A 15,124-nucleotide genomic window follows, 5' to 3' on the forward strand; every position below is an offset into this window, starting at 1 on the left:
ACATTTTGCAGTCCTATTTAGCCACTTGATAGCAATTGCTTTTTTAAGACAAGTAAAGGCTTCAAAACTCAGAAAAAGGGGTACTTACTTACAGATTTTGTAAGCTTGTGTTAACAACAGACCGTATTTCAGGCATCTAACCAAAAACATATTAACTTCGAGACAAGGGAACTGAAAGTGCAAAATGCTGACTCATCTCCAGGTTTAAGGACTCATCCCTGCAGGACTCTTTTCACTACATTGTGTACTACATTTATTTCTTGCCATTATATTTTAATGTGTGGGATCAATCAAAGATTTTAACCCAAATCCCACATTTAAATGAGACCCACTATGGAATAAGCCATTGAGTGTTTTTTTTAGGAATAATAATAAATGTGTGAACCTGGGAGTGATTTTATTTTGATGACCTGACATAATTCCCAGCATAGCTCCGCCCAAGTTAGGTCTAATCATCAAACGTGATGCATTTACGTGCTTATCAAGGAGTAAACTTTTACATTAGTATGTTCCTCGTGTAAAAAAATGTAATCATTTTGAATATCTTAGTACCTGTAATCAATTGAACTACAGTTGCACTCGTATTAGTTGTTGCACTTACTGTATTTGTATCAGTTCGCTGCACTTATTGAATTTGTATTTGTTTACTGCACTTATCCTATTCGTAGTAGTTTGTAGCACTTATTGTATTCGGATTAGTCTGTTGCAATTATTGTTTTCGTAGTAACTTGCCTCTGCACTGTACTTTTGCTCTGGTTTATGCTTTAAGATGCTTGTTTAAGAAAGGAGATGCACTTATGACTTCTGGTGACTAGTAGTTCTCTTGAATACCTATGTTGAATACACTTCCTGTAAGTCGCTTTGGATAAAAGCGTCTGCTAAATGACTGTAATGTAATGTAATGTAATGTAACTAGATTCACTGTGACGTTAAATGGCACTAGTCAAGTAAAAAAGTAATATCCACTGGAAGTTGTTGTAAGTTCTCACTTGCTGATACAGAGGTGTAGGCTGCTCAATTAAAACACTTCTGGAACTTTCCCAAAGGGTTTCTTCATCTTCATAAAAAGGAGCATACTGGGAATATTCCCAATTGGTTTAACGCCTAGCCAAACGTTACCTGGAGGTTGTAAATCTTTTACAGAACTTCACCTGTTTGCTGATATTAAAACATATTTCGTTGTCCTCGTGTCGTGTGTTGACTGTATATTGGGGTATAACTGTCTCGACAGTAGTAATTACAGAAAAACTCTCTCTGAAAGGCGTGTTATAGTAAGCTTACCGTAAACGGCATCGCGGATTTTGCAACAATGTCGCCGAATTTAAATTGACAATGAAAATGATGAAAGTTGCATGGTGACAGATAGCTGATTAAACAAAGCAATCAAAATGAGAAAAGCAACAGAGGCGGATGGATACTGTTGTACTTACAGGGATCTTGTCTTCACTCGGGGAGATCTGCATGCTGTTGCGCTTTAAAGACACACAGAGAAGTAGAAGAAGTAGAGAGGGATTGAAAGTTGGCGGAAAAAAACAGCCCTATTCATCATCATCATCATCATCATCACCACCTTCATCCCCAGGTCACACCTGAGGTCACTCCAGTTAGTCCGTGGTCCAAGAGGAGCGACGGCTCATCTGCACCAGAGTTCATTGTTTTGTTAAGAAGATGTGTCCGATGTGAGAGGCTGGACTGAGCTGAGCTGGTGGTCCATCTCCTCCTCCAGAGATCTGGAGGAGGAGCTGCGCACCGCCGGCACAGCGCATCCCACACTGTAAAAAGTGTCTGCCTTTAAAGCTAGGGTGGGCGATTTTGGAGAAAACAGCCGTTGAGATTCCGTCGCGTGCTCTCTGGCCTCTCCCTGCCACGCTACCTGCTGTAGCTCCTCCCACCGAACGTCAGTTATGCGCGTTCATGTGAATTCAGTTACATTGATAGGAAGACGAAACACGCAGGGACGCACCAACGTCGTTGCCAAGGTGACCGGACAGTCCCACAGCCAATAAGAACGGAGAATCGGAGCCTCGCTCTGATTGGTCAAAGTGTACATGAGCGGTGGCAATTTTTGGGTGCGGCCCACAGAGGCAGGGGAGAGCAAAGTTATGAGCAGATATTCTCAGAGCACTTCACCTACATATAGCTGACTGGCTATTAGGACAGTTTTGCCAAATATTACAGTAAAGAAATTACCCACCCTAGCTTTAATGCTGAGTCTCAAAATGTAATTTTCATCAGAAAAGTAAGAAAAAGATTCTGCCAAACTGGTGTGAATAAAATTAAAAATTGTGTGGTTTTAACTGTTTTTTAGAATATCTATTTCTGGAGAAAAAAAAAGTCATACCTAAAATTCCACTTAATTGTAATAATAAAAAATAAATAATAATAATACTCCTTAACAATTTGATTTGCAATCTAATGTTAAACTTCTTCGTCCTGGCCAGAAGCCTTTTTCGTATTTTATAATAAAAAGATAGATAAATATGCTCTTATTTAGAAAAATGACAGATTAAGGTGGTTATCTTTTGCAGTGGGGAGAGAAAGAGCAGCCTTGGTTGCTCAGACAGATGTTACAGATGTAACTTGTGAGATATTTCCTACATAGCTGCACCATAAATCAAAGAAGTAAATACCAATAAATACGCTCCCGTGCAACGAAACTGTCTCAAATTACATTTCGAAGAAACGTATTCTGTCATGGATTACGATTTCCTTTAACGTATCATTAATAAGTTCTTAAATGAGTCAATGGAAGTCCCTTTAGGGAGGAAGTCAGGGATGAGACAAAACAAAAAAACAGGGCTTTCACCCATGAGGTCCCGGATGAACCATGTACAGTGGGTACGGAAAGTATTCAGACCCCTTTAAATTTTTCACCCTTTGTTTCATTGCAGCCATTTGCTAAAATCGAAAAAGTTCATTTTTTTCCTCATTAATGTACACTCAGCAACCCATCTTGACAGAAAAAAACAGAAATGTAGAAATTTTTGCAAATTTATTAAAAAAGAAAAACTGAAATATCACATGGTCATAAGTATTCAGTATGTATATGTACTTCAACATAACCAAGCAGTAGTTTCGATGCCTAAACCTAAACAAGTACTTTTGTTGCGTTTTTTTGGTTTGTTTTGTTTTAAATTCGTAGTAATTTTAAGCCAATGATTCTTTTAACTAAACCTAACTAGGTATTTGTTTTGAAAACATTTAAGGTGCAACCATTCGGTCCGGAAGTAAATATGTTTCCTTGGAAACGTAATTGAGAGTGCAGGTTAATTGTATGTGGGCGTAATTTTGTGTAGGAGACTTTATTTCTGTCATTCTCAGAATGAGCATTTTATAGGAAAGTATCACAAGGCACGGCTATCAATTAACTTATTTCTAATAGGAGCATTCATCCTCAACTGAAGTCTTTAACTTAAACCAACTTCAACCTTGAACTCACCTGTTCACCTGTTCTGCTCAAAGGCACGTTGAAGTCGGTTCAAATATCTCAGTTGCAACTTTTATTTTGAAAGACTACAAGAATAAGTATCTTGAAAAACACATCACGGAGAAGAGCTCCCTCCATCATAATAACACATTAAAAGTCATTTTAATGAGATATTTTTCCATTTTATGCTATATCATTAAAATGATGCAATTCAATGAAATACATTACCCATGCAGGAAATGTTACATAATGAACTTGTTTTTTTACAAGTTGCTCCCAGTTAGTATGAGCAGGCTTTAACTCAAAAAAGGAAAACAGCACTTTATGCCCTTTGTTTTGTTTGGCTTTGGCGCATACTCTCTGTGGTCCTTTTAATTACCTGCAACAAACTTTGCGATTCCTCAGCCAAGGGCTCTTCCTTACGAGGGGCAGGCTCCAGGATGCTGTAGTACATGGGGTCCAGGCCCATCCCGGACATGTCTTTGGTCAGGTGGTACAGGGCGTCGCTGTGGATTGAGGAAGACTCGCTGAGTGCCGTGTTCACTCGCTTGAAGCTCCCACCGTTGGTCCATGATTCTGGAAGACATTTATTTGGAAAATGAAAATTATTGTAACGAAGGGTTCACCGATTGGTAATTTGAGCATTTAAGACTTCACCAGGAAACGTCATGCTGGTAGATAACAACTTTGGAAGTTTAAAGGAACCAACATCCAGGAATTATGTCTTGTGACATCAGTCAACATTTTGTACAGGCACGTTGTGAGGAGGTACATCTATAGAGACTTAACTCTGGGTAAATATGTCCCACCCTGGGAACACACACAGCAGTGAAACAAGGAGACTCTAGCACCTCTTAGATGACTCAGCTGTATTGATTCAGGTATATTTTCACATCTTGTCCTGTGCAGCTTTCGTCCGTTTATCCAGGCAAAGACAACCAGCCGCACTGAAACTTTCAAAGCTTACTTCACATTTATGCATTGGTTATTCAATTAACAGTAAAAGGAGAAGGTCCCTCCACTATGAAATTATATAGACAACAGCAAGACTCATAATGCAATGTTCATACATTTGGTTGCTAGGGAAAGAAAGACCTCCTGGGAGAAACTGAATCTTAAGTTGTGAGGTGAACCCTGGCCACCAGCAGTGAAAGCAAATGTCTCTGCTCTACTGGCACAATGTCCTCCAGCAATAGCTTGACATTTTGGGTAAATACGCTCTTTTGTTTTCTTGCCGAGAGTTAGATCAGAAGATCGGTACTCAAATCTGCCCATAAGATTACAGATGGTTAGCTTAGCTTAGCACAAAGATTGGGAAAAGGGGGAAACAGCCAGCTCTGTCCAAAAGTAAGAAAGTCTGCCCAGCAATACCTCTAATGTTCACTAAGTAACACCTCTTATCTCATATTTCATTTAAATGTGTTAAAAAACAATGGAAGGTGGTATGGTTTTAAAAGGGTTATGTGTCAAACTATTTCTTGGCCTTGTACAGCGACTTCCTGATATTTGTTGTCACTGTGAGGCTGTCAGGCCCCCTATGAATCCACAACCTGTAACTTTTATACCTTAGTTTTTGTGAGTATGTAGTATTATTTAGTATACTATTTGTGAGGTTCTGTTTTTGTTGTATTTATCAACCACGATATAACGTTTTAATTATTATAGTATTAACGAGTGAGCTTTTGAGATGCTGGAAAGCAGATTATTTTACCTTTTACCTTTGGAATGAGCCAGGCTAGCTGTTTCCCCCCGTTTCCAGTCTTTATGCTAAGCTAAACTACCTGGCTGCTGGCTGTAGCCCTATATTTAATAGCACTGATCCTCCGTCTCTGCAAGAAAGTGAAAAAAAGCGTAATTTACAGATGTCAAACTATTGCTTTTATCTATGTTTGGCACAACACCATCTAGAAGCCTTTGAGGGGTGCCTTGCTCAGAAGCGCTGTGACATCTGTGATTAAGGGTTTTGTTGTGGGAGTTTTCCTATCAAACATAGGACTTCTTAGTAATGACACGGCCTCACGACTTCTTGGTTTTGAGGACCAACGTTTTACCGCTCATTGTTCTCCAGAGCCACAGATATGCAAAGTGGCCTGGTGAAGCTTTGTTTCACACTGTGCAAATTGACGCGTGCGTCAGTCAATCACAAACCCTGCCTCAAAGCACTTTACAAAAGACAAGCCTACGTGGAGCCAACCTCTCAACAACCAGTCTCAAAGCACAAAGAACACAACATAATACAAAGGAAGGAAAAGCACAAGATAGAAAATATTGTAAATTGGTGTGAAAGTCTTATTTTGTACACCGTGCATTGAAGGGACAGCACATTACTTGTTGCTCAGCCAATGTTTATATTGAGGACGGATTTTTTCCAAACTGTTCCTCTTCGGGGAGTTAAAGTGCAGTACTGACAAAACAGACATTTATCCATCTTCATCAATCTGACTGCTGTGTTGTCAGGAGCCGCAACAGATTTTTTTTGTAATAAGGTTACTATGTGTGTGTATGGTTATTTTAGGGACAGCTGTAGCCATAGTAACGCACCAGGCCACGTGCTGTGCTCTCATTTCAGCACCACGGACAGCTCTCTCTGTTTCATTCTATCTTTCTCTCTCTCTCTGATCCACACACAGGTTTGTACAGCATTGTGTAAAACATTGTGTATGAGCATGAGCTGTGTTCATAATGTCTCGATTTAAGCACTTTCGACCTTTAAGAGAAGATATTGCTTGGCAACAGTTATGTTTCTGTTCTTACAGCTCACTTGACAGCAGCACAGTAGCCCGGAGGTTAGAGAGGCAGGCCTCTAACTGGAAGGTCGCCAGGTTGAATCTGGTAGGAGGGGGAATGAATGAGAAAATCCCTCCTGTATAAATATAGAGCAGGGCATCACAGATTAACAAAATTAGGATCTGTTGAATGTTTCTGAATTTAAAAAAAAAGTAGATTAACCAAATACATTTTATCCATTTGGGAATGGTCATTCATCCATAGAGAAGAGACTGCCCAAGTAGGTTCTGGGGGGGTGACATATCCACATTTCTTAACTATTTCCTACTCTTGGTATGGAAATATTTCTCATTCCATCTTTGGGTAATCTATCTGTACTGTTGCAATGCTTAATTTAGTGTGGTGAAATCTGTAAAGATTGATATTCATTTTTGCTCACAGGTTTTATATTTTGTCACATTTATGCTCAAATCCAGCACATATTCTCTCACAAGGAGAGAAAAAATATTCTAAGTAGACCACCCTTCAAACGCAGACATGCCAATCACAGAGTAGCATCGGTCTCTCAAGCGATGGTTTCAGTTTTTCTTCATTTCTGTAAAAACCTGTGGAGCCAACATTAGCAGAGTACATTAGCACTTCATTAGCCTTAGCATTTCTATGTTACGCTAGCTACTGAAGGTATACTGAATGTTTACACATGCTGCTTTTTCTTCTTTAATCATTGTTACAGTGGTTAAAGACCTACCTGGCTTTACAGGAACAGTGTTGTTTTTTACTTTCATTGTTTTCTGTCTCAATCGCCAGGTGATGTGGTGGTTTACTTTTACACTGTGAACTGTAGGCTTTAGCTTCCATCTTTATAACCAGTTTTTTCCTGCTTATTCAGTTGGACATCTGGATATATCCTTCAAACGGATGTTGTAGACCATTCTGTCTGCTTTGCTTTTTCGTTTTTCCCAAAAATATATATTTAGGGAGTACAGTTGGTGACTCCATGGTAGCTCTGACAGCTTGAAGGAGTAGCAGCCGGGGTGGGGCTCAGCAAAGGCTCAATTTGGCCTTAAATTTCATCCTCAGTTTCCTAAAAAAGTTGCTTGATATGATATCAGAACATTTTGGAATTTCACACAGGCCCCCTATAAAGGGCAGCAGCACAGCACAAAGACTCAATGCTGATGCTTTTATCACATATTATCAATTCTCTGGCTCACTGATGTATGGAAGCCTCTGTCAGGATGCAAATGATACATTTTCTAAACCTGTGTTATTTGGTTTCACGTCATGACCATCTTGATTAAACTAAAATACTTCATCATTGTGCCAGCTCTCAAGATTTTCAGCATTTTGAAGCAATGCACAAGATCTGCCACACCTGATTTAGTAGCGTTTGGGAAACTTGCTCTACGAATATTGTCAAAATTATTAAAGTCCCCCTCCATTCAAAAATGTGCTTTTCTACTTAGACATTTGATTTTTACTGTGCAGAATGATGTATGTGCAGAGTTCTACACAAGGTGGCTGATTTCACATTCATCCTGAAGTTCCTCTGTCACCCTAAAAGCTCCCTGTGGAGTTTTTTGCCTCTATTTGAGCTGTGGAATGGGCCCCTTTTTGGTTTTTCTTCTCATTCACGAGGATGCTCATGTGGGTGATGCGATACACAATATTATTTGACACTGCTCCACTGATGCACAGGTGGTAGTAATGTGCCAAGAAACACAGCAATGCGCTAACAAAGATGTAGAAATAAGCCATTAAAAAGTTTCATGTGGAAGGTAATGCATTCAACACATTAATGACACTAACAATGCATTTGGGTGAATAACACTGACTGTAAACATAACTTTTGTTTGTTGACCAGAAAACTCCACAGGGCACCTTTAAATCCAAATTAAAAGGTTGTACGTATGACAAGGATTTCCTGACTTCACAACTGAAACCAATCGTTGTTCAATATACAACTTATACAAGTGTGATGTGGAAACCCGAAGCCTCAAGTGAACATAAACTGAACATTTTCAGACACTTTATGTCAAGCAGTTAAACTTTAACTGTTAAAAAAATTCGAACATAGATTTTCTTTTATGACGGAGAAGGAGATGGCATTTCCAGATTTTTCAACAAGGTAATTGTTTCTTTTACTTGGAAGAAAAATATATCAGATTGTCAAATTGTTATTAGCTTATTAATTGTATGTGTTCAAACATGTCTGGAGGGGGTCTTTAACTTTCCACACAGCAGCACTGATGGAACTTTCCACATGCACTATTCCGGGTAAACAAACTACGTAGTCTGGCTTGGATGCCAAAGCAAGGCAGTGTGCGCAACAGCTGGGAAGTCATTATTGACTATCAATCGGCCATCTCCCATCAAGGATATGGTATTATAATGACTTTGGAACACAAAACCTCCAGGAGGCTCGATAGTAAATCCTGACGTCCCAGAGCTGCCAAAATCATTCCGCCTGCCGCAGTCAATATCGCCTGCCTGCATCATGTCAAAATGTTTTCCCCCGGGAGCAGCCCAATGAAAATATCAACGCACACACAAAGTTGTTTCTTGCTAAGTCACCTCCCCAAGGGATGCTTCTTTTGGCCTTTCAGGGTTTATGAGAATGTTAGCACTACCCTGCTGTATCACTAAACTAAAAGGGCCCATTTGAAATCAGCCTTCCTCACCTCACCTACAGTAAAAAGCACAGCAGCAGTCAGTCATTGCAGACTGACCCGGATTACTGCCCCGTCTGAGGTCTACTGCGAGGGAGCACATGTCTAAGATAAAGTTGTCTGCAAAAAAACGGATTTTGTTGTGTTCAATAGTTCCTCGCTGAGAACAACGAGGGGGACTACATCAGCACAGAGGGGTCTGAATGAATAATCAAATTAAAACTACAGCAGCCTCCCATGCAACTGTACACCCTGCCTGCCTGTTGACGGCTGCCCCACGCGGCCGTGACACTGACACACACACACACACACACACACACACACACACACACACACACACACACACACACACACACACACACACACACACACACACACACACACACACACACACACACACACACACACACACACACACATTGAGGGTTAATGGGAATGGACAATAGGCGGGTTACTCTACGGTGGTCCTGTCTAGTGTGTCCTTTTTGTTGGGTGAGGATACAGGAGGGACAGGCAGGACAGGCCACACAAAAGGAGGGTCCAGCTGGGTTCCCTATTCGTTACCGTGGCACTCACCTGTGCAGGTGGAGGAGGGGGATCTGCGGAGAGCCATTGCGCCTCAATTCCAAGCGACTCCAGCTGAGTTCCCAGCCAGTCAGTCAGCCATGCTGGTTTCGCCGTCAGCAGCAGGTGAGAGGAGCAGCAGCAACACTCTGACTCAGTAGAGCAATCCTCGGCTCAGAGGAAGCTAAGCTCTGCCGGGATAATACGCTCCTCCAAATGGCTGACTGAGTAGCAGTAACTCCGCCACTCAGCTTATTGTGTACACTTGCTTAATACACTGCACACTCATGGGTAACAGACCGGCTGGCCGATTGGGTGTTCCGCAAAAGGAATTACAGCCACACAGAGACGAGCAGAGATTATTGGGCCCTCTTATGTGCATTAATTACGTTGCCTTCTGTTGGGGTTAAGCTGCTGTGCTGTGGCGTCTCATGGGTCTGCTGCATAGAGTTAAAGACCGGGGCGTCCCAATGCAAACTTAAGTTACACAATAAGGAGTTCAACCCAGGAAAAGGAGATGAGGACAATTCGCGTGAGGGACATGTGGCGTGGTATTCTGGGCTGGTTCAAGCGTAGCCTCAGCAAAAGTAACAACGAAGTCAGGCTAGCAGCTGAAAATTAGGGCAGAGGATCAGATAATTAATCTGCTAAAAGATTAAGAACACCTAATTGTTCTATTAAAAAGGGTTTTCCTCAGGTGTTTCTTAAAAAAAAAGAAGAACACTGCTGCTAGACTTTTAACAGGGACTAATAGAGCTGTAATTAAGTCCTCAAATGTCTACGCTGGCTTCCAGTCCGTCAAATAATTGCTTTAAATGTACTGCAACTGTGTGACAAAATAATCTCTGCACTCAAAGGTCTACTTAATATCCTTTTTCCAGATCCTTCAATTGCAATCGCAATCTTGTCAAGAATAGCAAATGGAAATGGTGAGGGGAACTCCAATGTAAAAAAAAAAGAAAATACTAATGATTTACCAGATATCCCAGAATTAAAGGCACACTGTGGAGTTTTTGACCACTTGGTGCTTTTATTTTGTTTTATAAATAGGCCCCAAGTCCGTTGGTTTGTTCAAATGACATGTTCTACAAGCTAATGTACAAAAAAGCAAATATATGAACGAGGGACGCAATACACATTTCTGCTATTTATTCTATTCCACTGGTTGACAGATGGTGGCAGTAACGCACCAAGGAACGTAGCAACTCTCCAGCAAAAGGCCACTGCCCCGCCCCTTTAGGAGACGAGAGGCAGGTCCCAAGTCTTTTACATCCAATGGAAGAAGTGAACATGGGCACAGATTATGACCATAGTCACCGGAATAAATGTTTGACCCTAACAAGCCACATTTTACGAGCATTCTGACACTAAAATTGCATATTTCAGGGAAACAAATTAACTTGATCTGTACTTTTTCTGAAAAAAAAGATCTGTAGCAAGACACTCTCGCAAGATCTGTCACAAGTCTAGCGTTAACGTAAGCCAAACTGTGTCAAAATTTGAGGTCACAACAAAAGCCCCAGCTAACTAATTTCCGTAATGCTAAATTTAGCTGTTAGCTGCGTAAATATCTAATGTTAGCGAAAGAAAACATAAATAAGTTAGGAGACAGGAGGTGTATACCTTTACCATACATACCATGTGCACGGCTTGTAATGCCTCATCTTTTGTTATAGAGCATCTTTGATAGCAGATAGAGTCACGATGTGGTTACAGAAGTGTTTATATCCCTGTTTAAACATTTTCTTTAACCAATATCTTTATTTTATTAAACATAGAAACTCAGGGTCTCCTATTTACTGCAACACCAGTTTTAATTATTTTCAACGTTGTTGTCCATGTTATGTCATTTAGCTGTACAGCTCTCACTACCACAATACCCATGAGTCTTGGCTGCCGTTGCCATGGAGAAGAAATACTAAATGCATTTACGTCACAGTTATAAACAAAATCTGAATTTACGCAAAATTGATCCAGAAATCCAAAGCGGACTTATTTTATCTGTTAAAAGCAAAAACTTTCTCAGGGGCAGAATTTTACCTCAGTGACTGGTTGTGTGTTGCCGAAATGCACCTTGGGAGTGTAGTAAGCCTTCCCATCAAAGTGTTTATGCGCACAGGCTTGTACATTTGTCTATTTTATTATCAAATATGGTTTCTTTTCCACCGCTTTAAGGGAAGCAATGAATTAAATAAATGATCAAATTTGCTACAGAGGTCCATGTTGCACATTCTACTTCCTCCCAGTCTAATTGCTTGGCCAACCTCCTCTGCGACTAATTGTTCTACCTGATGGTAACTGATGCTATATACAGATAGAGTGTGAGAGGCAGTGTCAGGTTGCACACACACAAGCACGCACACACACCAGCACCCACTCCCATGCGCCCTCTTATTCTGTCAGTAAGGGTATCTGATGTGGCACACAGAACGGCAGTGCCCACACACACACACACCCACACACACACACACACACGTTCGTCACCCCAAACACACTTTCAATTTCAGTGTCCAGTTACAGCGGGTGCAGATATGTTTGGGGTGTTAAATATTAAAGGCTGTAACATAAACGGCTAAGAGTTGTAATTGAGGAAACCGCTAAAAGGTCAAGTTCGGACTACAGGCGGCCCGGTGGTCATGTCGTTGACCGTGTTATGTGGCTAGCACTTCTTAAATGTTCACTTGGAGAGGTCAAGTTCAATGTAAACTCAAAGGGTAACATACGGGTCAGAGTGTGATAAAAGCAGGCCCCTGTGGGAGGTGTAAATCTGGGAGGATACAGGTGTGTGATGGGACGTCTCTCCCAGAAGGGATGTTTACTGGGATTATTTTAGGAACATCTGCTCTATTCTTAGGCACTTTGGGTTTTTAGAATCACAATCCAGCTTTACTGAAGCACATTTTGCAATTGGCTTCTGTCATAAGACCGAACACTCATTTTAGTTTTTAAAAAATTAAGCAAATACTCCTGTTGGATTTGTTATGTCTCAACATATACTGACAGCAACCATGTTACACATTTTGATTGATTATATTAGAGTTTGTCATATACATTTTCTTGTCATATACATTTTCTTGTCATGTAAGTTTTCTCGTTTTACATTTGACCTCTTAAAAAAATAGTTCAACATTTTGGGAGATAATCTTATTCACTTTTTGGCAGAGGGTTAGATGGGAGGATTGATAGCACACTCCACCCAACTCATCAAATACCGATACTTGGTTAGCGCCCTAAGTTTCAAACTATTGTGCTCTTTCAGTTTCCACTTGTTACATGCATAATGTCTTTATTGATTTGACCCCTCACCTCCCCTCCCACCTGCCCTGTGTAAACTACTTCGCTCTTTATACTATGTCAGTTTATTAATGACGTTGGTGGGTATACATTTGAGTTAGAGTTCACTTATTGTCAGTCGCTTTGGATAAAAGCGTCTGCTAAATGACTGTAATGTAATGTAATGTAATGTAGAAAGCCTGGTGCATCGGTATTAGGAGCAAAGAGGCACTGACCGACAGTCAGCAGATGGTTAGCTTTGCTCTAAGACTGGAAACGGAGAAAAGAGCTTGCATGGCTCGGGTACAAAATCCACTGAACGGCATTTCTAAAAATCAAGAATTAACATGTAATATCTGATTTATTGTGTACAAAAAATTACAATTTGACATTTTACGCTGTTGACTGGGTGCAGTAATTTCGTAGAGTCTCAGCTTCATCTTGTAAATTGGTTGATTTTGTCCAGTGACATTTTGAATAAAGTTTCTTATAATAGGATGACCAAAACCACTTTATAATCTGTGTGTTCCGCAGCCAAGCTAAATTTTGTATCAGTCTCAGTCTCAGACTACAGTTTGAGCCACAACATAGAAAATATACACACCAAAATTACTATAACACCCTCACTTTGCTTGTTTTAACCTCAGCATGCTCAAACTGCAAGACAATCAACCAAAATGTCGGCCAGATTGTTGATCATTCAGGCTATTAATCCGGTGTCTTGACCTCCCTCAAAGTGCATTCATGACAAAGGAATTGACAGAAATTTGGTCCAGTCCTTAAGTAGTCTTGGGTGACCGATTCAGGGTTTAAATTGGGCTTAATTGATAGAGTGTCAGCCTGGCTTAAAGCGCCGGAAATGTCAAACTACTCTCTTAAGATATGTTCAGATGGAAACGGCAAGATAAGTCAATGCAAAGACTCACTAAGCAGCACAAATGAGAGACTTGGTCACGCACGGAGTTAAAGATGTTCCAACTTTAGTGAAAAATATGAATGTATGACTCTTGACTCTACTTCTTGAACATACAGCCACAAAAGGGCGAAAAAATTGGAAAAAAAATGCAGTCACAGTGCAAACACGGTTTTTGTTTATGCACGCTAGCTAGCTAGCGTTAGATTTAGCATTTAGCATTAGAGAAAACGATGTATCCTTCACTCTCAAGGAAGATGGTGTAAATACATGAATGGAGATATCTTCGTCAGACTGAATTCAAAGGCACAGCATTAAATGGGTATTTATATTCTTTAAGCCACTTCAAGGCAGCCGCCATAAATAGACTGAAGTGCATCACACCCACACATCATAATCATATATACAAACAGCGTGTCAGCATTTACATTTGTATTGAAGTGTATACCAAATATTCCACACATGCATGCACGATTTCAGTACTTGAGGACGTGAGGACCGCCATTGACTAGGTGCCTTCCTTAGCTCTTAACATTTCAGCTCTACATATCACCTAAGCCCATAGCCTGATGTGTGCTAATTCACTCCAATTAACCTCAACCCATGTCTTGACCCTGAAGTAACCCCTTGGAGAAGTGAGGACCGGCCAGATCCTCACCCTGAAGATCTGAAATTCAAATTGTTCCTCACGAACACAGAGTCACATACAGGGTACATATGAGCGCACACACACACACACACACACACACACACACACACACACACACACACCACACACACACACGCCCAGTGATTTCCCCCGTCGTCTGATCTGGTTCATGTCTTCCTGGAGAGGAACCAGAGGTAATAGAGGAGTAGAGCAAAATCGATTCGCAACGCTCCAATTTCGAACAGTTTCCTCCCACACCGACCTCTCACACACCTGTCAGAGCTGAGGGGCATCATTCCATAAATGCTGCAGTGCACGTGAAACAAATGTGTTTTCTTGGAAATCAGCCAGCAACTATTTCCAAAGTGAGTCCGTAATTTGGATCAAGGTTGCTAAAGTGATTTTCAATTGGTCTACTTACTATTAGAAAAAACAGAATTTTCAGGTTTTGTAATACAAACTATGAAATTATAGTTACAGATCCATCCCCACCTGTGAGAATACAATTTTTTTTTATTCCACCAAGATATTATAGTGGATAGTTTTGTTCGCTGTTTGTTTGTCAGCAAGCAAGACATTAAGAATGCACATTTGAATTTGATTATTGGAATCGAGTGCCCACCTTCAGGTCCCCCCTCTGGTAAACACTGTTTGCTATGTCGGCACTGTTAGCACCGTTTTGCTGCTGGCTGCCGGCTCAGCTTGCCACCCTCAGAGCTATTTGGAGGCATTAGAAATGCTCTGAATTTCTAATTTAACCTCAAAGCATCATGTGGAGTTTTCTTGGTTTGTTTAAGTTCAGTCTTACTCACCAAAACACATTAAGTTTATACTTGAGACCTAAAAACATGCATTTTCTTACCTCCTAAAAAAAAATGTAAGTTGTGTTTGCTAGCTGTCTT

At 40.6% G+C, this 15,124-nt stretch overlaps 1 protein-coding gene across 1 annotated transcript in view; it reads right to left on the minus strand.

Annotated features, from left to right (window-relative positions):
• Positions 1-1,463, minus strand: part of ano2b (anoctamin 2b) — a 63,744-nt gene extending 62,281 nt beyond the window's left edge. Inside the window, exon 1 of the mRNA XM_054624404.1 lies at positions 1,431-1,463. Coding sequence (XP_054480379.1) covers positions 1,431-1,463 — 33 coding nt within the window. The remainder of the gene's footprint in view (positions 1-1,430) is intronic.
• Positions 1,464-15,124: the final 13,661 nt, after the last annotated feature.

The sequence above is a fragment of the Anoplopoma fimbria genome, chromosome 23 (genome assembly GCF_027596085.1).
Source record: "Anoplopoma fimbria isolate UVic2021 breed Golden Eagle Sablefish chromosome 23, Afim_UVic_2022, whole genome shotgun sequence".
Lineage (NCBI taxonomy): Eukaryota > Metazoa > Chordata > Actinopteri > Perciformes > Anoplopomatidae > Anoplopoma > Anoplopoma fimbria.